This window comes from Papaver somniferum, chromosome 1, assembly GCF_003573695.1.
Source record: "Papaver somniferum cultivar HN1 chromosome 1, ASM357369v1, whole genome shotgun sequence".
Lineage (NCBI taxonomy): Eukaryota > Viridiplantae > Streptophyta > Magnoliopsida > Ranunculales > Papaveraceae > Papaver > Papaver somniferum.
Window position 1 is genome coordinate 40,471,569 of NC_039358.1, and position 25,266 is coordinate 40,496,834.

Below are 25,266 nucleotides of genomic sequence, written 5' to 3' on the forward strand. Positions count from 1 at the left end.
CCAAGATCGAAACACCCCTGTTGAATTACCTCCCACTCAATTAGTATCTAGATCCAATGGAAATCCTTTTTAACATTGATGAAGTTATTCCAGCTCCGGATCGTAATAATGATCATTCTCCTATTCAAAAGGAGGAGCCTTGGTATGACCGAACCATTGTTATGAACGGTGTAACATACTCGAACGCATATCAACGTTATGAAAAATATCCGGATTACAATGTTTTTAGGTCGGTTTATTTGCAAGAAGTAAACCCAATTATTCCTTCGTCGGAGACTCATATAGAAGACCCTAGGATTTGCACCAATGAACTAGACTTCTTGGGGGAAGATTCTGATTCCGATGAGGAGAATGTTTAAGAGATGGAGATTGAAAATGAAACCAAATTGATTGAATACGTGGAAGACCCAATTGAACTTGTCAAAGAATATAATGATGTTGAGATTTCGGTTGAAGTAGAAATTAAAAGTTCGATAGAGGACCATGATATACTTGAGGAAAATAATTCAATACAGTTAATTGAAGATGAGGATTACGAACAAGGTTTGTCTAATCCTTTGCATAATTCTATACCTATTGATCCTTTCCATCCAATTGAAGTATATTTTCAAATAGTTGTTAACCCAGCTTTTAGGAAAATACCTCACTTAGGATTGGAGTTGTATGCTTCCAATGTTTTAACGGATTATTTTTCTTCTAAGTATCCACCACTTGATATGTTTGATTCTAGCGTTGTGCAGGTTACCCAAGAGGAACATTTTGAAGTTCCCGAATTGTATAGGTTGCTCATCTTTCTCCATTTCCTCCTTAAGTTGATTCATGTCCCTTCTTAAGTTGTTCATGCCTTCTTGAAGTTCTTGGAGTGATTGATCAACACTTTGTTGACGTTGCTCCAATCCTTCATAATATTTTTTCATTTGCACATGAAGATCTTCCATCATGGTACACATTTGTTCTACAACACTTGAAGAAATAGGATTAAAAGCATTACTATCCTCCCATCCTTGTGATTGTTCACTTACATGCCCGTCATAAGGTTGTTGACATGTATAAGAATATCCGTAAGGTTCCATGGGGTATTGATTATAGCCAAAAGATTGGTTTTGATTATACCCATAGGATGGTTGGCAGTTGTCATATGAATGAGATTGAAAACCATATTGATTACCACTATAATATGATGATTGGTCTTGTGCTCTGCACATGTTATTTCCATAAGGAAATATGATGACTCACAAGAAAGAGAAAATCAAAACAAAAATCTAAAATCAAAAATAAAAACAAGATAAACAAATAACAAATCAATTAACAACTGCTCCCCGGCAGCGGCGCCAAAATTTGATGCGTGTCGTACCCACAACAAATTAATCGAGATATTTTACACTAATTAACTAGTAATATAGCGGCAGTAAGGATCGTTCCCACAGAGAGTTGTGTAATTGATAGGTTATTTAGATAGCAAAATAGGATAAAACAAAGTGGGGTTGGTTGTAAGATAAATATAAAGAATAACAAATAAAAGAAAGATGATCAAGGAGTCCTTCGCAGTTACCAATAGTATACTTATCTATCTTCGTTAGTACCATTCATTACCAACCGTAGGAAAGCAGCTAGAGCAGTGCTATCCCCAAAGTTCCTCTTATAACTGGATACCGAAACGCCCGTATATCAAGTTCTATCCAACTGAATCACCAAGTAGTAGCGCACTCAAGGTGTAACCCAACCGGAAGCTTTAAGCTATGTGAACTTAGGTTGATCCTAGCATTTAGACTCTTAGTGCAAGGTCCACTTACTAGTGTTGTATTCACACACGATTGCTTCACAGAATCCCTCTGCGAGGTCTCACGTTCTCTACTTGTATAGGAGATGCACAACAATTATAGATCGCTCCAAATATCTACTAGCAATAGGACAATCAATAGACTAATCTAGTAAGCATCCCATATAAATCTAAGAATCATTCATAAACCCTAAATATAGAAAAGACAATCGATGATGATTAAAACTTCGAATAGATTTATACAACTAATAAAAGCTTCAAGCTAGCACATTGGATTCATATTTAATCAACAATGGTTTAGCAACTCATGATTACACAATTAGCCGGTTTTCTCCTAAAGGGGTAAACCCTAAAATATTGATGAAGAACAAAAGTATAATATGAGATGTAAAAAAAATATTTCTAGGTCAAGAAGTGTTTCTTTTTATAGTCTCCAAATTGTAAAAGTGCACGTGCTTAATTATTTGAGAAATTAGTTTCCAAAGATCGCCAAAATTCCAAATCAGGTCACGTCCAAGGTCTGGCCGTGTACAAGATCTTCTCAAAAACAGCTGCACTCAATTGGAAAAGCCCAGCCCCTTACGTCATTGGCTTGTCAGTTTCCGGAGACCGACAACCTATTTTCATCTTTCTTTTTCTCGGGTAGATTTTCTATGCGTAAGTTCTCCTGGATCTATTATTTTTTTACTCGAACTGATTTACGGCTGAAACTTTCTGACTGATAACTTCCCTGTATCTTTTCTCAAACTCCGATGAAAGAAGCTACCCAAATCGACTCCATAGCTGAACCTCTTGTTCTCGTGTCATCCCGTTAGCCATATCCAGCCCATTCCATCACTGAGCTCTTCTTTCTGCTAGTCGAACTTGCCATGAACCCACATCAATGCAGCACACCACTGATGTATCAACGCCATCTGATCATCATCATTATGTTCCTTCATTCCTGTACAACAGTCAACTCGAGCTCATTTTCTTTGCCATCAATGGTATCTCCGTTTGATCCCGATAACTTCCTATCCACCTCGACATCCGTGATTGCAGCTCCATTCTCGTTCTCGTGTCAATCCATCCATGGCAGCAACCACATTTCAGGACATCTCCTTCCTATTCATGTCACTTCCAATGGGAATACCTACAACACCTTCTTCAAATCTGATCATTACTTCCATTAATCACTGTTGGTTAAACTTCAACATAGAAGTCACTAACAAGCTGGTTAGGACAAGATTAGGAAATTGATGTTATCCTAAGGGAATTAGAAGTCATCTAGTTCTAAGAAAAGGAAAGACATGTAATAAGGTAATAGGACTAGGAAAAGGAATTCATAGTTCTATATATATATGATCACCAAAGTTGTGGTTGATCATATGAGCAAGATTAGAGCTTGTGTTCAGTTTTGAGAGATTTTCTAAACATCAATAAAGAGAGTAGTCTTTATACAAGCTAAGTTTCATCTTGCAGTTGCCATTAATTGGTATCAGAGATTGTCTACACCGAGCCATGGGAGACGAGAGCACCATCATACATGCAAAACAGTTCACGCCACCATCAATACAAGTTCCAATCCTCAACGCCACAAACTACATAGTATGGGCCATGAGAATGAAGGTACTGATGAAAATCTACAAAGTTTGGGAGACAATTGAACCTGGTACATTGGACCCAGATAAAAACAATGTTGCCATTGGATTACTCTTTCAAGCAATACCAGAATGTCTTGTTCTACAAGTTGGTGAACAGGAAAATTCAAAGAAAATTTGGGATGCAATAAAGGCACGTAATCTCGGAGCTGATTGAGTTAAAGAAGCTCGTCTGCAAACCTTAATGTCTGAATTTGAAAGAGTGAAGATGAAAGACACTGATACTATTGATAGCTTTACAGGAAAGCTATCAGAGATAGCCTCAAAAGCTGCGTCACTTGGACAATCCATTGATGAAGATAAACTGGTAAAGAAGTTTCTCAATAGTTTACCAAGATCCAAGTATATTCATATCATAGCTTCTCTCGAACAAGTCTTAGATTTAAAAAAGACTAGCTATGAAGATATAATTGGAAGATTGAAAGCATATGAAGAGAGAATCCTTGATGAAGAAAACAATGGAGAAACTCAAGGAAAACTCTTGTACACAAACTCTTACCAACAAAACTCTGCAACAAGAGGAAGAGGTCGTGGAAGAGGTGGTAGAGTAAACAGAGGCCGAGGAAGGGGAGGAAGATTTAACTCACAAGATAGAACAACAAGTCAGAATGATCCAAACCAAGGGAAAGAAAAGAAGGATAAATCAAACATTATTTGTTACAGATGTGATAAACCAGGACACTTCTCCTCTGTATGCCCTGAAAGAATACAAAAGATGGAAGAAGCAAACAAGAATGAAACAAGGGAAGCAGATACAACTCTTTTCATGCACGAAGTTGTATTCTTAAACGAAGGGAAACTAATACCAAAGAACTACGAATCAAAGGATGGAGAAGAAGGAATCTGGTATTTAGATAATGGAGCCAGCAATCACATGACTGGTAAGAGACACTACTTTTCTGAACTCAATGACAAAATCAAAGGACAAGTGAAGTTTGGGGATGGATCTTCTGTAGAAATTTAAGGGAAAGGATCAATTCTATTTCAGAGCAAGACCGGAGAACAGAAGCTTGTCACAAACATCTACTTCATCCCAAACTTACAAAACAACATTCTAAGTATAAGACAAGCTACAGAAGTTGGATGTGATGTTAGAATGCGACAAGATTATCTAACACTTCATGACCCAAGTGGAAGACTTTTAGTTAGAGTCTCACGCTCACAGAATAGACTCTACAATATAAGTCTCATGATTAGAAGGCCATTGTATCTGAATATGAGACTGGAAGATCAGACATGGAAGTGGCACGCAAGGTTAGGACACATAAGTTTCAGAACCTTAAAAACTATGTCTCAGAACAAGATGGTTCGAGGGCTACCACAACAAAACGGAGTGGTGGAGAGGAGAAACAGGACTCTAATGGAGATGACAAGAAGTTCTTTAAAGGCTATGCAGGTACCTAATTATCTATGGGGAGAAGTTGTACGACACTCCACATACCTAATAAACAGGATACCTACGAAAGCTCTGAAACACATGACTCCATATGAAAGTTTGCGAAAGAGAAAACCAAACATAGATCATTTAAGAATGTTTGGTTGCAAAGCATACGCAAAAGTTGATTCTGCAACTCTTAAGAAACTGGATGATCGATCTCAGACTCTTGTGCATCTAGGAATTGAGCCTGGATCCAAAGCTTACAGATTATTCAATCCAACAACAAAAAGAGCAATAGTGAGTCGAGATGTGGTATTCGATGAAAAAGAAAACTGGAACTGGAAAGAAACTAATGATGGACCAAGTAGGGATCCAGGAATGTTTCACATGAGATGGGGTCAAGTAATTGATGAAGGCAAAGGACCCATAATCATCAATACCAATGGAAACAATGATGTTAATCAAGAAGAAGAAATAATTGAAAACACTGAGAATAACGAAGAAGTAGAAGAAGAAGAAGAGGAGATCGATGAAATAACTCAACCCATTCCACTGCGAAAATCAACAAGACAGATACAAAAGCCACAGTATCTGGAGGATTATGTTCTTCAAGCTGCAGAAGAATGTGAGATTATGCTACTTTCTGTTAATGATGAACCAAGGAATTTTCAGGCAAAGGTCTCGACTAAATGGACACAAGCATGTAGAGAAGAAATTATTTCAATCAACAGAAACAAGACTTGGTTTCTAGTTGATAAGCCAGGTGGGGTAAAAGTGATTGGTCTTAAGTGGATCTTCAAAATAAAACGGAATGCTGATGGTACTGTCAACAAATACAAGCAAGGCTTGTAGCTAAGGATACGTTCAAGAATCAGGCATAGACTTTGATGAAGTTTTCGCACCAGTTGCTAGAAGAACAATTCGTCTTTAATAGCAGAGGCAACATCAAACTCATGGGAAATTCACCACTTAGACGTTAAGAAACATTCTTACATGGTGAATTGCGAGAAGATGTGTATGTTGAACAACCAGAAGGTTTTGAAGTAAAAGGACAAGAGCATAAGGTTTATAAGTTATCAAAAGCTCTATATGGTCTAAGACAAGCTCCTCGAGCCTGGAATACAAAGTTAGATCAAATCTTAAGAGAAATCAGATTTGTTAAGTGCTCTAAAGAAACATCAGTATACAGAAGAGAAGAAAAGGGAACGCTTCTTGTGATTGCAGTCTATGTAGATGATCTATTTTTGACTGGAAACTCCCTTAAGGTGATCAATGAGTTCAAGAGAGAAATGTCATCAAAGTTTGAGATGTCAGACCTCGGAAAACTCACTTATTACCTTGGCATAGAAGTCCATCAAGGAGTAGATGGGATTCAGATTAAACAAGAAGCTTATGCAAGGAGAATTCTGAAAGAAGCAGGACTTGAAACTTGTAATCCAACTAAGATACCAATGGAGTTTGGACTTAAAGTTTCAAAGGCACAAGAAGAAGCAGAGATTGATTCAACGAGTTATAGAAGAAATGTTGGATGCCTTAGATACTTATTACACACAAGACCAGATTTGGCTTTCTCTGTGGGAGTAGCAAGCCGTTATATGCAAAGTCCACGCAAGTCTCATGGTGATGTAATAAAGCAGATATTGAGATATCTAAGAGGAACAATCAGCTGTGGATTGAAGTATGGTCGAGGAGGATCAAAAGGAATTGTTGGGTATACTGACAGCAGTCATAATATTGACCAAGATGATGGAAAAGGTACAACTGGTCATATATTTTATCTAGGAGAAGCACCTATTACATGGTGTTCACAGAAGCAAGACACTGTAGCCCTCTCATCCTGTGAAGCTGAGTTTATGGCCGCAACAGAAGCAGCTAAACAATCAATATGGCTTCAAGAACTGTTGGGTGAAATCAAAGGAAGATAACCTGGAAAAGTTTTCATCAAGATTGATAATAAGTATGCAATTGCACTCACTAAAAATCCAGTGTTTCATGGGAAGACGAAACACATTCACAAAAGGTATCATTTCATACGAGAATGTATCGAGAAGGAGATCATCACCGTTGAACACATACCAGGAACTGAGCAGAAAGAAGATATATTGACAAAGGCATTAGCTTGGATCAAGTTTGAAGAAATGAGACAATTGATTGGAGTACAAGATATGTCACGGGTAAGGTTGAAGCTTAACGGGGAGAATGTTGGTTAAACTTCAACATAGAAGTCACTAACAAGCTGGTTAGGACAAGATTAGGAAATTGATGTAATCCTAAGGGAATTAGAAGTCATCTAGTTCTAAGAAAAGTAAAGACATGTAATAAGGTAATAGGACTAGGAAAAGGAATTCATAGTTCTATATATATATGATCACCAAAGTTGTGGTTGATCATATGAGAAAGATTAGAGCTTGTGTTTAGTTTTGAGAGATTTTCTAAACATCAATAAAGAGAGTAGTCTTTATACAAGCTAAGTTTCATCTTGCAGTTGCCATTAATTTTCCATCAACCAACAGTAAGAGAAAACAACGTCGCTCAAGTCCAACACGAGCTTCATTCTTCTCTCCTCCATCAAGTACCAGCACCAGAAAATCACCGATCATCACAGAATGACCATCGCCAACTCGAGCTCTTCATATATCACTTACATCAGGTAAACACTACCATGACAGTCTCGAGTTCACCAAATGCCATTAATATTTCTTGTTCAAACCCACAGACTCGAATCCTCTCCATCGATCCATTTAAACCCGAGTTGTTCTTCATCACATAACACGCCCATTAATCATCTCCTCCTTGCTCGTAAACCATCAATCACCGGCAGAAATCGTGATCATCATCATCTCCCTGATCACCTCCAATCAACGTCGAGAGGTACATCCGCTCCTCTGCCCAGCTCGGTCTTCTTTCAGTCACTGCCAATTCTTCATTTTCTCGAGCACAAACACCACTGCCATTAACGTCAGTAACACCAGTCGTCATCATCAACGTTGATCATCGCCAGCATCAATGGTAGGCGAAGGTATTATCCCTGTACAGCAAAACCAAACCCGTACCCATGTTTCTTCTCCACTCTGTTTTCCAAAAAACTCATCATCTACAAATATCCAGGACACCCATTGTTAGCAGCGTCACACAGTTGACTAGAAATCTTGTCGAGTATATTATGTTTAAAGGGGAAGACGGTGGAAGCCCTGAATAATAAGCCAAGCGCCTTCAACAATGAAGTATTCCTTGTTGAACTATCAGTTTCGTGGAACCGACAAACCTAACTTCTCGTTTCGCGCATAACTTCTTCATACGACGTCCAAATGACTACATTCTTTCGCCGTTGGCTTCGTCTCTCCGTTCTCTTCAAGATAATGAGAAGAAATATTGTCCTTGGACAAGTTCTACCAGGTATTTGGCCCTTATCCAATTATAGACTTAACTTTGTAGCTCTTTTCATTTCTTTTCGGATGATTCACCTAATAAAAGACAAATACAAGAAAACAAACGTAATATACAATAATTATCAAGAATAAAAACGATTATTAGGATGGAATTGACACCAAATATATGTGAAATATACACTTATCATTACTCTCAGGAAACAGAAATACGAAGGTCAAAATTACGAAGCCTTGGAGCGAAAATAAAGCTTATCTTTGGCTCGGGTGTATTCATATACATTTTCAACAGCCAAAGACAAAAAATAAGATATTCCTTGATTCGTACGCACCTAAGTAAGAACTGCTACAGGCAAAGACGAAGGTTATTTTTGGCTAAAACGTGTACATATACGTTCTCAAGAGCCAAAGAAAAATGTGAAGACTGTCCTTGACTCGAACGTATCCATATACTTTCTCAACAATCAAATACAAATATAAAGACGGAGGTTATCTTTGGCTAAAACGTGTCCATATATGTTCTCGACATCCAAAGAAAATGTGAAGGTTGTCCTTGACTCGAACATATCCCTATACTTTATCAACAGTCAAGGACAATGATAAAGACGAAGGTTATGTTTGGCTCTTTTCAACAGTCAAAGATAAAAACGAAGAATTTCCTTGGTTCGCACGTACGTAAGTACGAACTGTTAGGGGCAAAGACGAAGGTTATCTTTGGCTAAAACGTGTCCATATATGTTCTCAACAGCCAAAGAAAAATGCGAAGGTTGTCCTTGACTTAAATGTATCCATATACTTTCTCAACAGTCAAGGACAATGATAAACACGAAAGTTATCTTTTGATCTTCTCAACAGTCAAAGATAAAAACGAGGACTTCCGTTGGCTCGTACATATCTAAGTACGAGCAGCCACGGGCAAAAATGGAGTTTATCTTTGGATCGAATGTATTCATATACATCCTCAACAGCCAAAAAAATTTACGAAGGTTGTCCTTGGATCGTACATTTCTAAGTAGAAGCCAGGGGCAAAGACGGAGATTATCTTTGGCTCGAGTGTATTTATATACATTCTCAACAGCCAAAGAAAATTAAGAATACTATCCTTGCATCGTTCGTATCTAAGTACGAACTGCTAGGGGCAAAGATGAATGATATTTGTCCATATACGTTCTCAAAAACCAAAGAAAAATAAGAAGGCTGCCCTTGGCTCATACTTATCTAAGTACGAGCAGCCAGGGGCAAAGATGGAGCTTACCTTTGGCTCGAATGTATTTATACACATTCCCAACAGCTAAAGACAATTACAAAGGCTTCCCTTGGCTCGTAAATATCTAAGTACGAGCAGCCATGAGCAAAAACAGAGCTTATCTTTGGCTCGAGTGTATTCATATACATTCTCAACAACTAAAGACAATTACGAAGGCTATCTTTGGATTGTACATATCTACGTACGAGAATCCAGGAGAAAAGATGAAGCTTATCTTTGGCTCGAGTGTATTCATATACATTCCCAATAGCCAAAGACTATTATGAAGATTGTCCTTGACCCGAATGTATTTATATACGAACGGTCAAGGACGCAGCTTCCAAACACAAAGGCACGCCCAGCTCATGACCGCACGAGCTGTTACAACCTAAGGTATGGTAGAAGAAAATGACAAGACGGTTGTGTTTCACAACTTAAAGAACAATTTCACATTCATGGGCGCATCTCAGCGCGAGCATTACCCCTTCGTAATGTTGTCGAAGATACCTTTGTGCATGCAGTCTATCGAAGGAAATGAGGAAAAACCTCATCGGGAGGGTCTACCCTTGGTCTAGCAAAGAACCATTTGTTTCTATTTTTATGCAGGAATATAGCAAATATGGGGCAAACTTACTACAAACAGGTTTTGCCAACAAAGAGAGACGGGGTGAAAAGGGTTCAAAATACAACTCGCATGGAAAGAAAAGCTTTCTTCCTCTAAAGTCTTAAGCTTATAGCTTTGTGAATTTCCGGGGGCAAGAGAAGTTCATCGGAAGAAGGTACCTGCACAAAGTTCATAGCTTTGTAGAGCAGAGTTCAATGATATGTACAGGGATTCTCAAATTTTGCTCAATAAAAATTAGGTTAGACAAAATTATGCATGATGTTGATTGACTAACAATGATGATAGTGATGACAGTGATGGAGATCGGTGACCGTGATGATGGTGATGTTAAGGAACAAATTAAAGATATTTTTGATCTTAAAGATATTCTGAATTAAAGAGTGAGTCATAATGCTTAGGATCGGTTACACGTTATTTAGAAAGTGGAGTAAAATTAGTTCATGTTGTTTAGGAGTTCAAAGTTAATAGGTTATCAGAGATATCCCTGTAATGTCTAATTGAATAAAAATGGATAAGAGTGTTAACAATGTAACCATATGTCTCTTCTCTTTGTTTCCCAGAAATCTAACAGTAATGTAGAATTTTGATGAACATAACATATGAAGAAGATAAACCCAAAACTCTTACACATTTTTCATTGATAAAAATCTACCTTACATATTCCTGTAATGCCTATTCAAAGGATTTTTTTAATTGAATGAAATTGGATCAGAGTGTTAACAATGTAACCGTATGTCTCTTCTCTTTGTTTTCCAGAAATCCAACAGTAATGTAGAATTTTGATGAACATAATATATGAAGAACATAAACCCAAAACTCTGATACATTTTCTATTGATAAAAATCTATCTTAAATAGGCTTTCCACAAAACAGAAACACTAACCCGCTCACATTAACTTCCTAAATTTTATCTACTATTTTACTTAATAGTAAACTCAGAATTAATAAGAATTATTCCACTTACAAAACATACTACTAACATCTTTAACGATCCTGATTGATCGTATTATTTAAGTTCTCAATATATAATATTTTAAGGAATGGAAACATGTAAGCATGTGAGAAGTTTTCCTTGCAGTACAAAAAAGAATATGCGCCCACATATTTGTCAATTAATAGTCGTGCACAAAAAGTAACTCATGAGTTAACCAATATGGTACGTCAACCATCAAGTAATATTGGAGTTCAGTAACACCAAAAATTCGTTATAGTTCGAAAACTGAAAGAACTTAGTTCGCGAACTGTAAAATTTGAATTAGTTTAAGAACATACCCAAACACAGTGAAAAGTGTACAGTTTGTGAACTAGAAAATCAGTTCGTGAACCCTATCGCACTTTGGAATTAGTAACATCAAGTTTTATGCACAGTTAGTTGGATTCTAGTGCAATTTGATGTCTTTAGGATTTTCTTTCACGCACATAGTTTTTTGAACTCTAAAATTATCCTCAACCTCAAATGTGATAAACCTATGAACATCCAATACTTGGTTTCGTGTTTCGAGATTATTCAAGTACAATCTTGAACTTAAACTTCTTACTTGTAAATCGTTATATAGTAAATCCATACAATTATTATCTCAGAAGATCGAATGATACAAATAACGGGTAAATATAATAGTCATTCTTCATATACCGTTGTTAATGAAGTTCTCGCTGATGTCTTCATGTTCTTCAATCTTCAATCTACAAGGGTACTAGGTGATGTCTGATATTCAACTACTTGAATGTAATCAGATTCCTAGACTGACTTTAGTATATAATAAATCAAGAAACAATTTTGGTCAACTTACACTTACAACAAGCTTGACATACCAATACTGACGGCTTCAACAAAACAATGCTCTAACATGGCTTATTTACCAGGCCATCTGGTTTGAAAATTTTGGTAAATGTACAAGGTGCCTTAGAAATCATTTTGAAATCCGATTTATGAAATTAAATGAAACTATAAAATATGGTAGTATTACACGTAATGTGGAATGTGATTATCTCTTAAAATTTGTCTAAATATCTAATGAAAAAGCGGGGATATAACAACCACACCCAATAATTTGTTCGGAAATATGTATGGACTAACTCCAATATTATTCTGAGAGCACCAACTTATAAAGCGAGCTCAACCAAGAAAGATATCAAGGAGTTATATCTCAATACAATTTGCAATAAAACAGACAGAAATCTGTGAGCCCGATTGATATGAGAAATAACTTGGACGGTACCAAAGACCAATGCCTCAAGTGCCAATCAATTCCTATCCAACAAACAAAGGTAGAATTTTACCAATTGATTGAACTATGCACAAACTGTGATATTTCAATTATATAAACAAATATAATGCGGAAAAGAAATAACACAGACTCCAGAAGTTTTGTTAACAAGGAAGCCGCAAATGCAGAAAACCTCGGGACCTAGTCCATATTTGAACACCACGTTGTATTAAGACGCTACAGACACTAGCCTACTACAAGTTAACTTCGGACTGGAATGTAATTGAGCCCTAACCAAGTCTAGAACCACGCCGGATTCTGTGCACTTGATTCCCTTAGCTGATCTCACCCACAACTAAGAGTTGCTACGACGAAAAGTCGAAGACTATAAACAAGATAAATTTGTCTCCCACATAAGTACCTATGAAGTTTTTGTTCCGTATTTTTATAAATCAATGTGAACAGAAACCAATTGATAATCTGTCTTGTACTCCCGAAGAACAACCTAGAAATATAAATCACCTCAAAATAACTTAACTATATGGTAGCAGAAGAAGTTATTGTGGAGTCACAAAGAATGAAACGAAGAGCTTTGTGATTACTTTTTATATCTTACCTATCGGAGATAAATCTCGAGCAAATCTTAGATAAGATAGTACTCAATACGATAAAACAAGTAAGATCAGAATACACAACTACAGAGAAAATAGTTGGATCTGGCTTCATGAATCCCAAATGAAGTCTTCAAGTCCTTAACCGATAATGGTTTTGGAAAAACCTAGGTTAAAGGAGAATCGACTCTACTCGCAACTAGGACACATGAAAATGTCGGGATTAGGTTTTCCAGTTGCTAGAGTTTTCCCTTATATAGTCTTTCAAATCAAGGTTTGCTTATAATCAAAGTTAAGATAGCTTGGTAACAAAGCATTCAATATTCATTGTTAGATGAAATCCTGATTTAAGATTCAAGCTAAGTTTTCTTAAAATCAAAGAAATATCTCCCCATCATTAGATAATCTTAGCTTGTTACACATTAATGAAATATACCCTCATTTAGATATGGGTGATTGACCATACCTAAACGTATATATTAAGTTAGCTCAATAATAGTGAACCGAAGTTAGTCATATGAACACTTTTGTTTTAACCACATTCATATAACACATCTAGATCAACTATGATGATCAATCAATCATGAAAGATTATCAAATGAATTTAATTGTCTTTCAAATAGAGTTGTTCAATTGTTCACTATCTCATAGAAATATATATGAACAAATTGAAACAAAATTGGATTGATTCGCAATCGTACAAAATACTTACATAAGAATCAATTCATGAACATTAAGCCACGATTTGCAAAGATTGCATTCCTTAATTCATAAATGTATTTGTTCATGAGTATGAAAAACATACTTAACCGATTTTAGAACTTAACCACTAAGTTTACAAACAGGTACGCAAACTATAGCTTCCGGACTTTGGTCTTGTCCAACTGTTTGCAAACGGGTACGCAAACAGCCGTCCCATACCTAACTCAAGTAGAACCATTCACATACTAGGTATGCAAACAAGGTTCCCGGACTTTAGAGTTAAAACCGTTTGCATACTAGGTACGCAAACAAGGTTCCAAAACCTGAATCATACCAAAACAATACTAGGTACGCATACTGTGTTGTATCCAGACAAAGGTATTTGTTCAAAACTCCCATTTGAATCATTGAAACATCCTTAGAAGACGACAATAGCTGTCTCACACAAACTATTAGCTTCAAGTAATTTTCAAGTGATAAAATGATCAATACGAAACATTCCAAGTGGACATCAAATGATTTTATCATACAAATCATGTAAGATGTTTCAAGGCAATTCCCACATGATCATCTTTTGACTTAATATTTAGTTTCCAACAAATAAATTGTTTCCAACTAAACTCGTCAAGAATATGATGAATATTGTTAAAGAAAAAAGCTTCCAACACATATTTCGAGGAACATATAAGCGAGATAAACTCAGCTCGAAATATCAAATGTGTATAATATAAAGTCTATATAGCTATACGACTTAGTCTCATTAAGAGATAGAATAGAATAGACTTCTGAGTGATAGATAAGTTTTAGTCTCCACATATCTTTTGTAGATGAAGTTCCTCCAAGCTCTGCTCAGTATCTTCGTCTTCAATCGATGTACGCGTGAAGTCTAAAGCTCAACTACACATTCTATCCTAATACGAGACATAGCTATAAGTAGACTAGAAATCAAGACTATAGTTTTGATCAACTAAACTTGACAAACAAGCTTGAGATAGCAACGATTGCGAGTTCGACTGAGCAATGCTCTAACATCCAAAATTTACTTCGCATTCTAAAACTTTGTCTCGTGGTTGAGATTATCATGTGAGCTAACTCCGTCCAATGACTTAAATTTGCATTTTTATTCTAAATCTGAAACGAAATTGGAACTATAACACAATATGTATCTATTGATCTAAAAATATAAATATGTCTATGTAATCTTAAACTTTTAATCAACACAAGAATTCCTCGTGATCCAGACTTTTCACAGTGGTGCAAAATCTTGTTCATATCCTAAAAATTGCAATGTGCCTAACTCAAAGGTATATCTACTTCAGTGGTTTTATACGAACCGTATCAAAAAAGCAACATGAAAACCACCCTCTCACCTGAGGGTGGGTACCACCCCTTGGAATTAGCAGGAGAGCACTTTTGGGCCGCACAATACAAGGAAATGTAAGGTGGCGGCTTTTATGGAGTTCGTTTGAGAGGTTCATGAAAAATTTCTCTATCTACTTTTACCCAAAATTGTGTCCACGCCCCAATTTCTTTAGCGACACAAAATCCATATTGGGAAAAAATGCTCAATGATCTAAAATGTCCGTTAATTACGAATGCTTCAACAATAATATTGGTTGGGATGGTTTTCTCTAAGTATGAAATATTTAGATCATAATTACTTGAGAAGGCGAGGAAAAGGGGAATTTTTTTCTTCTTCGCTCTCTCAATAACCGTTTTTTCCGAAACAAAGAAAAACTTTCAGAAAACTTTCTCCTCTATCTGCTTCATCCTCAACCTAAATTTGCTCGGATTCACCGGTTAGATCTATGTAATTGTTTGTAATTATTTTGTTATTTGTGTGAATTATTATCTATAATAAATTACAATCCCTATTTAGGTGATTATCGGGGGTTTTGTATATAGTACTGTATTTTATTTTCGTATATCTTCATATATCTAATAATCTTAGACAATCAGATCACTTATTATATATTATCATAATCATAATAATTTCATATAGCCTACTTGAAGGCGTTTATATCGATTGTACCAATCGTTTCAATCATATCTATGAGGACGATCTAAAACGGCTTGACGTAGATCTACATGTCTATGAAAATCCATGGCTACCTGATTGGATCGTGATTGCGATGCATAGTGCAGATTACTTCTCCATAGGAGCATCCAGTCTTAGTGAAGAAAACAAGTATTTTTCAATGAAGAAAATTGAAGAAAATTTCAAATGGTGGAATTTGAATTCTAACACCATCCCTAAATCGATCTCCAAATAAAATATATGTATTTAATACTTCTGTATTATTGTATTTATTCATGTATTTTAGTGTGGATGTACTTGATTGATGTAAACAATCTTATCATTTAAAATACGAAATTGGGAGCTTTACTCTCGTTCCTTCAAAAAAATTAAAATAAAAAAAATATTTAGAGCACTACCAGAGTACTGGTGCATTTTCATAAATCAGAACTGGGCTTGTAATTTTTTTTTGGGCCCATAACTCTTGGGATTATAATTTTTCTCTCACTAAATTTTGTGCTTTCGTTTAATTTCGACATAAATGTTTACAAAATGACTTATAAGTAGAATTCAAGGGTTCAAAAGATTTTTCTATGGTTTCTTACTTCATTCTCCTGGTCAATCTCAATTTCAATGAAATCAATGGCAAGTATACGAGGCAGTTCGTGAGTGTGTATGGTTAAGGTCTATAATTACACACATTTCGAGGGACATGTGGTATGAGTTCTACCATCAATGAACCATCTTACATTTATGAGGATAATGCAGCTTGCATCGAACATATGAAGCAAGGGTACGTTAAGGGTGATAAAACACCAAAGTTCTTTTACAATTAGCAACCACAGTCCCTTCTGAAAATTCAAGTTAGTCAAGTAAAATCTGATGAGAAGGCGACAAACTTATTTACTAAGTCATTTCCTAAATCAACTTTTGAAAAGCTTGTCAAAAGTATCGGACTAAGAAAATTATTCGAACTCCCTTGATTGCATTCAAGGCGAGATGGCGACATCAGGGGGAGTTAATGATATGATGTCGACATCGAGGGGAGTGTTTGTTGAACTCTATTTCTCTTCACCGAGTTTATTTTGTTACTCGGCAAGGTTTCTAATGAGACAACAACAACACCAGGATTATAACTTCCCGGTTGAGATTATCTTTTTCCCACAGGGTTTTTATATTTTAGTTTTTTCTGAAGAGAAGTGGCAAGCTTTATCAACACATTGTACTCTTTTCTCTTCGTCAAGGTTTTGTACCATTGGGTTTTCCTTGGCAGGGTTTTAACGAGTTCTGTTTTTGAACCGCACAAGGGGAGTGTTATAGGGATTATGTCCCATGGATGTGCGGTCCATTAGAATACTAGGGTTTTCCCCCTTTATTGTATAAATAGAATGCTATACCTATGTAATTGGGTTCCCTCTCTGGTTAATAGAAAGTTGTTCTCTTTTCCTTTTACTCTCTTTCTTATCATTACTCCAAAATTTTCCTTTTTTTTTTTTGGCCTGTAGGAATTGGCCAATACTCCATTTTTCTCTATGTAATAAGTTTGGGCATTACTCCATTTTGGAGGGGGACTACTATTTCTTTTTTGGGTGGATATTTGAAGTAATCCTAAGTCACCCCTTATCTAAGTATTTATATTAATACCAAACTTACCCTTCTTAGGTAAATTAGTTAGGATAATGATTAGATAGTGTAAGGATTGGTTAATTAAGTTAAATTAATTAGTGATTAGTGAGGTTAGATTAATTAGTCGGGTGTTTTTAGAAGAATATTTTTTAAGAAGAAGAAGAGGTTTTTTTTTTTTTTGTTTTTTTAAGATGGTTGATTTCGAAATGAGGGTTTCGGGTACTTAGATATACTTCAAATTTAGTTAATGTTGCTTGAATTGGCCGAAATTTTTGAAAAAATGAAAAAATTTATAAACTGATTTCGACCATGGAAATAAAGTTCGGTTACGACATCTGAAGAACAGGTAGCCAAACTCATCTGCAAGTGTAGTATGACTAATGTTTCTGAAAACACAGGTAGCCGAACTCAGCTTTAATGGAGTTTTTTCTTTCTGAGAAAAGTTCGGTTAGGAGAAAAAAATTGCGACGTAATTGAACTAAAAGTTCGGCTGGGAAAAAAAATCGACGTAATTGAACTCAATATATAGGTTTTCAGAGAAAAGTTCGGTTAGGAAAAAAAATTGCGAGGTAACCGAACTTTTCTCTGAAAGAAAAAATTCATTAAAGCTGAGTTCGGCTAGTTCGACAAACTGTTTCACATAATTCCTAGCGAACTTCTCTCTGCAACTTTCATTTTCATCTCATTTGATGATTACTACTCATTTTTCAACCAAAAACAAATCACAAGTAATGGGTTTGTGGAAATTTCTTTGAATCGAGACGATGAAGCGGAAAGAAGAGAAGAAAATGAACCCTCTAATAGTAACGGATTTGTGAAAAATTAAAAATAATGGATTTGTTATAATTTTGATTTTGTTTTGTTAATGATTTAGATTAGGTTATACATATATATATATATGTATGTATATAATTATTAGATTAGTTTTAATTTTAATTAGGTTAAGGGTAGGTTAGTCATTTCCACACTTTAAGATACCCCTTATAAGTATATGATAGACATTAAATGATGATAATTTATAGAGGTAAAAAGTGAATTTTGAATTTTAAAAAAAATTATCCGTTGGCATTTTTGCTACAAACGCCAGCACTCTACGTTCGAGCGCCGCGTTTATGCTTTGAGCGCCAGCGCTTGTTGTTCCAACGCCGACGATTTTTCTTCAAACGCCAACGTGTATCTTAAGTTCTAGCGTTTAATAATTAACCGCCCAATGCTTTATCATCGTGGAAAAACCAGTTTGGCCATCCACGTGGCTCAACAAAAACTTTCATCCGACCATTTATCATAGGAATTGCTCTTATAAGTTATAAGTCACTACACCGGACTGCTATAGTGCCACCATTTTGTCGCTTCAGAATTGGGCTTTAGATTTCATTTCGGGCCCAGCACACTTGCAATGACAACCGCCTTTTAAGTCTCAGCTCCCAGAAATAAAACCCTAAAATCTCATCTCTCGATTTCTATCTGCGGCTCCGAAGAAAAAAATCTCTCCTCTTGAATTTCTAGGGTTTCTTCATCATGGTTAGATCCTTGACGGTTCCATTTGATTTTTTGTTTGTTAATCTCTTTCGATTTTGATTCTCGACGGTTGATGATGACGCTGATGGTTGATTATCTTTGTAGGTTCTTTCAAATGATATCGATCTACTGAATCCACCAGCTGAGTTGGAGAAGAGGAGACACAAGCTCAAACGTTTAGTTCAATCCCCAAACTCCTTCTTCATGGTACTAATAATCTCATCATTCATCTCTAACTTCATCAACTCTTTTTCATACAAGATTTGAATCTTATACAAGTGTGTGTTTGTTTTGAATCTTACAGGATGTTAAGTGCCAAGGATGCTTCAACATGTAAGTTCCTGCTTTTAACCTTCATATTCAGTTTCTTATGTTGCTGATTTAGAAAATGAATTCTGAATCTTTGTATGTTTGTTGGTTTTTTGATGGCAGAACTACTGTATTCAGTCACTCACAAACAGTGGTTGTATGTGGAAATTGTCAAACTGTCTTGTGCCAACCAACTGGAGGTAAAGCTAGGCTTATAGAGGGATGCTCATTCAGGAAGAAGGGAGATTGATTATGTTGCTGAATTTTCTCCAAACGCTGTGTTGGTAGAATGACTTTTGTGAAAAGAAGTTTTACTTTTGTTTAGTTTTAGTTGAATGGAAGACAAAAGGATTTTGAGATGAATTTAGGGATTTGGGTTTCACTAAATGTTGTTTCCAGAACAACATCCGTCTTTTGACATATATGATAGCACATGTAATCATCTTTTGCAGTAGTTTATATATAAAACTGGGTTCTCTAGTATCTTTTTCACTGTCCTGTCTACTTTGCCTTGTTTAAATGATAGTGTAGTGCATCATTTTGTTTGAAGTATGATGAATCTCAATAGAATGGGCATTGTGGCTGTTGATGTGATAGTTTGTCAAACATGGTTGGATGTATATCTAGTTGAATTCTATGTTCGCATTTGCTGCCATGTTCTGTATTTAGACATAGAATACACATGATGTTATTCTAGAATTATTACACTAGTACTCTTGATAGGGGAATCTATGTTTGAATGTGTATCTAGTTAACTGATAGTGTAAGTACACCATTCACATTACGTGTCACAACGATAGTGTTGTATATTAGTGAATTGAAATCTAAAACAAAGATGTGGATTGTGTTCAGGTTCTTGACTGTTGATATGCAATGGCATCTAAAATCTGAACCTAGGTATTATCCAGTTAGAGAACAAACTAAATTACATTGGGTGCTTCTTTCTGTTCTATATTTAGCTTAGGAGTTGTAACATTTCCTTATTAGAGTAATCAAGAAACGCACTGCAACTACAGCTACACTGTATAAGCAGTCTTTTAGGCAATGTCACCTTGTGTCATCCAAAAATAACCAGAGTATCTTATGGCACAATGACCTAACTGATAGTTCTAATGAGTTTTCACTCGCTAATCTGTTGTTGCACGAAGAACATGGGAAGTTTTTTGCAACACGTATTGTCAGTTGTGATGTTGAACTTTAACTCTTCCAGTTCTATGCATGCTTACTCCGAGCCTTTTCTTGCCTGTTAATTATGTGCCAAATGTTCTTAGTAGGCGTTTCTAGCAGTATGCAGGAAGACTCTGTTTGTTCACTGCAAAACAGTGAACTCAAGAGCTGGTCTTTATGAGGATGATTGCAGTTTCCAAGGGAACTGCGGGTGCTGTAACCTTGCTTTCGTTATTCACATGTTGAAGCATGAATGTATTACATTACCGTTAACCCAATATAGAATTGGGACCTCCAGTCTGTTGGAGGATGCTACGATTAGGACTATATTAGTAATAATCTCGGTAAAAGTTTTCTTTAGACTGTTCATATCTTCTTGTCGGGATATTCTGAAGCACTAGAAAATTTTCAGTATTATTATGAGTAACTGCTCTTCTTGGTATTGTTGTGTTTGGCAGAAAAAGACCAGTACTATTATTGGTAACTGCAGTGTGCCTTTTGGTTAAATCTGAGTGTCTGACTAACCAAAAGGCGTACACTGCAGGGTTTGCATTTGGTTTCGCAGCTGTTAGTATTACATTTGGTTTGCATTTAGCTTTGCAGCAATTAGTATTATATTGACTTGCTTAAGTTTCTAGTGGCTGGTTTTTTTCGTCCATTGGCTCTTTGATTAACATATTTGCCTTCCGTTTGCATGACCCAAATTTGCTCAGTATCCGACTCCAAATCCATGTAGCTCCCAATTTGTAAATCTAAAATCCTTGATATCCTTAACAAAAGAAGAAAATATCGTCATTTCTTTGTGTGAAATGGGTAGAGCCGATGGTAACATTCTTTTGCACCTATTTTCTCCGGCCATGTAGTTGTTTTTTTACCATGGGTGAAAATATGTTGATCCACGACGTATTTTTTCCTTCTCCATTCTGAAGTGAAATCCGTTCTCTCTAGTCGTGTTCCAGAGATAAAAAATGGTTTTGAATTTCCAAAACACGGTGTTGATGTTCGATAATTATGGGAGAGCATACCTAGTCCCCAAAAGAAAAATATTCAAAGGGATGGATCTCAAAGATTTTACTGTATATCGTTCCCCAAAAGAGAAGGAAGTACCAGCAGCAGAACAGAAGAAACGCAAGGCTGGGAAGAATTCACCAAACAAGCAAACTTCTTCAAATGGTAATGAAGATGAATCGGAGGATATCCAGCGAAGAATGAGTTCAGCGGAAAGCTTATTTGTATAGTCTGCACTTTGCATCAATAAAAAGCATGGTCTCGTCTTTGATACCCAATTCTTCTCTATGCTAATTAAAAATCTGATAATCTTGTTAGACTCTTAGCGCCGTGAATTATCTTTGTACACATGGCGATAATTTTGGATACGTGTCACATACTCTTAAATGAGGTGTCACCCCTCTCAGGTGCCACGGCCTTGGAATGGCCCTTGCCATTGACTCCTACAACTCCACGAAACCCAGGCTATATGTTGGGTTCCTACCGTTTCGTGGGTAGGCTAATCAAAGAGGTAACATGCCGTGTTACGAAAACATTGGGTCTTGCGAGCTAAAGCTGTTATATATATGGAAGGACCGACTGTGTGTCGAGAAAAATCTGTTGTGTTTAAGGGTTCTGAACCCAAGAGTAGAGCTTCATAATCTCTGTAAATAGGTGTGGTGTAATATACGTTCTCTTTAGTCAGTTAAGTCTTCAATATGGTGGTATCCTCAATACTAATACCGACTGGTTGCTATGCCATTCATGAAGCATAAAAATCAGCATTCAATTCGTTTTCAGATGAATCTCGCTGGAAGGCAGTGAAGTTCCAACCCAACTTTCAAGTAACACCGATAATGCTTCTTGTCCTTCAAAAAAAAAGGTAATTCGTCTTGTAAAATTGTGTTGAATTCTAAATCGAGACATAAGTTTTTGGCAATTCTTTGGAGGCTTTTTGGGGTAAAGATCATATATATACGGTGAATATATCCGTTCAATGCTGCTGATGCAAGATGTCTGTTTATTCCATGAATCAGTAATGTGCCATCCAGTGAGTTCCAGGTGTTCACTCCAAGCTCTGTTGCAGAGGAGAATTCGAAGAAGGATGTTTTTTTTTTTTTTTTTATGCGAGTACGCAAGGGTCATGTAATGTTTCTTCTTTTTTTCATTTGCTTACTCTTTTGGGCTTTCTCAATTCTGATATATGTAGCCCATTATAGTGCGTGATGTTTTCCTTTGCTGTCAAAAGCATGCCCAAACGAGAAGGATTTAGTCCCACATCCCTCAAAAATGAAAACTATGCTTGATATTTAGACTTCAAGATTTGAGAAATGAACGTCGAGCTCGGTCGCGCGAGCTTGTAACCCAAGTGGGGACATTAAGATGGTTGAACACTGGTCGGGTTTCACCTGGTGCGCACGCTATGTTGACTCGCCCGCTCCAAATTGCGAGTTGGTCGCATTGTCCGGGCGTAGGCTTGGGTTCTGTGATCACTATAGCGGAGGGCACCGCGTCAGGCTGGTTTCACAGAGCAACGAACACCTCCCTCTCTCGACAGTGGAAGGATCACGAGTCGATGTGTCACAGTTCCAACTCAGCCTGGTGAGCCGAGTCAGTTGAACAACCACCTTTTTGGACTCCTTTCCTGAGACCATTCTGTTTCTCAAACATTTGTCATCATTGACACCAATAGTTATCTTTCTAGCAAGAGAATAAAAACTTAAGTCAAGACCCATTTTAATTCCATCACGAGCGCCCTGTTTGTACTTCAAAAATGGATTGTAATGGGGATTCTGAGGTATGACATGGAACAACCGATTTATTTCCGCCCTAGTAGTCTCAGACCAATGCTGGTGTGGATCTCGACTCGGATGATCTGTTGATGCTGCTGCTGATGTTGTTTTCGCTGTACAAACTGATTCTGCGACGGTCCTAGACATTTCATAAGAGTATCCTTAGCTTTGGTGGTGGTAATGGTGTAAAGAGCTCTTTCTCTACTGCTAGGGTTTTAAGCTCAAAGTTTGCAATGCATATAAATTTGCAATTCTGGTTGCTCCCCCACATTTTTCCACTCTCTTCTGACGCTGAACTAAACACGTGTCTGCAACTACATAGTTGTCCTCCTAGCTGTCTCCTTTAGCTAGATTAGTGCGCATTTGTAATGCATGCACAGCTTCACCAAATCTACGAGCAAAGATTACTTCGGTCATCACTGGTCAAACAAATTTAGACATGCCCCTACAGGCTATACATATAAATAAAGACAAATTCGTCCCCTATTGATGAGGACCCAAATAGGATATTTCTGTAATTTAGGCCTCTGCTAACTCAAGTTCCAAGGTAAAGGTTTTAACTAAAGCGGGAATAAGAACGTGCATCCATTAACAAAAAGATTTATCAGCGACTCGAATCCAGCACTCAGAGTATGCACGAGTCAAGAGTGTCACACCGTCATAATTATTCTTCGGAGTTGTTCTGGTGAATTCTAGAGATTAGGGATTAAAGAGATATGATCTTAGAAGTTTAGAGCAAACTGCACGCAAAAGTTCAGAGAGTAAAGAATCAAAAAATAGAGACAGATGGATTCTGGTTCTAAAAAGAGGGAAGCCAATATAATGATTGAAGAAGCTAAATGCATGGTAAGAAAGGAAGAATTTAAATCTGCAAAAATGAAAATAGAAGAAGCCATCAAACTTTTTCCCTCAATCACTTATGGCAAACAAATGATAACTGTTTGCAAGATTCTTTACTATTCGAAAGAGTATAAACCATCATCATACCATAAAGAAATCTGGCCATATGTTCTCCAAATCCCATCTTCATCCACAGAAACAGATATTAAATCTCGTTATAAAAAGCTCATGGGGGATTTGAAAACGTAGGTTCCCAAGTGTAAGATTTGCTGTTAGAGCTCTGCGTAATGCTATGCCTATATACGTTCATGATAAATCAAGCAGCAGCAGCAGCTCCGGTGGGAAACGTAAGTTGCTACTTTCAGATGACAGTGATATTGATGATAATTGCGCAACTGATGATGATGCTTCGGATGATGATTTAATTGCTTCTCGGTCCCATGATTTTAAAACGCTGCGCAGGCAAATATTTAGTGTTTTACCGCAAAATCCGCATTATCAGCCACTTTCAAAATACTGTCCTAGTGTTCAACAAGAAATGAAATCAGGATTTGATGTGATTTTCGTAAAACTAACTCAAAAAATACAGGAATTAGGTGATACTCCTGAGTTTCTGACACACGAGGAAGAAATCAAGGCAGAAATATGTAATCTTGAAGATATGGGCTATGACGTTAAAAAGGTGAAGGACAGATTTAATTTGTTGGTGACACTTGCTAAAGAAGATCAAGCTATAGAGAAACAATTGAACGCTCCAAGCAGTGATGAAATGGTGCAACTGCGAAGGATTCAGTTTCGAATTTCTGAATTAGAGAAAGAAAATGAATCGTCCAAAGCTCATCGTAATACTCTGAAATCGGAAATTGCTGCTCTAAAGTCTAAGCAGGATAAACAAGGAAGTTGGTATGAGAAATGGCGTAAACATAACTCCATTGGAATGGAATTATGGAAATGATGGAGTTTAACTAAAGTGCAAGAAGGTAGCATTTTGAAATTTTTTATTTGAGTTTTTTTGATAATGATGCATGAAATGTTGCGTAGGTTTCAGACTTCCAGTACGTCTGTATTGCTCTATTTATCTTAAATTTTCAAGTAACTGGAAATTATTTAGAATAATATAAAAAAAATTTAGCCAAAAAATATCATATTTAGTTGTATCGGGTACGTGTACTGTATCTGTTCGTGAACATTTTTGTCATAGTATGTACACTGGGTATGTATATCCTTAAGACAAAAACGAATTCAAGAACTCATAGATCTTTTATGGTATGCGTACCTTATTTGGTTTTGAAACCAACAGATCTTTATCGGTTTACATACTAGGCATGCATACCTTTCCTGGTTCACGAGTTCACAAACTTTTTATGGAACGGATATCGCGTATGCATACCAAAAAGTTGATGCCAAACTATAGCTACGCCGACACGTGTACTG

The 25,266-nt window shown here is 36.6% G+C and overlaps 2 protein-coding genes across 2 annotated transcripts; both read left to right on the top strand.

Annotated features, from left to right (window-relative positions):
* Nucleotides 1-18,612: 18,612 nt before the first annotated feature.
* Nucleotides 18,613-19,537, top strand: LOC113328043 (40S ribosomal protein S27-2-like). Its single transcript, XM_026575140.1, has 4 exons — nt 18,613-18,739; nt 18,842-18,943; nt 19,041-19,069; nt 19,169-19,537. Exons 1-4 carry the CDS (start codon nt 18,737-18,739, stop codon nt 19,293-19,295), a joined length of 261 nt encoding a protein of 86 aa, XP_026430925.1. The 5' UTR covers nt 18,613-18,736; the 3' UTR covers nt 19,296-19,537.
* Nucleotides 19,538-23,778: 4,241 nt separating this feature from the next.
* On the top strand, nt 23,779-24,787 carry LOC113290910 (DUF724 domain-containing protein 5-like). The gene is made up of 2 exons (XM_026540516.1): nt 23,779-23,960; nt 24,082-24,787. Exons 1-2 carry the CDS (start codon nt 23,779-23,781, stop codon nt 24,785-24,787), a joined length of 888 nt encoding a protein of 295 aa, XP_026396301.1.
* The last annotated feature ends 479 nt before the right edge of the window (nt 24,788-25,266 follow it).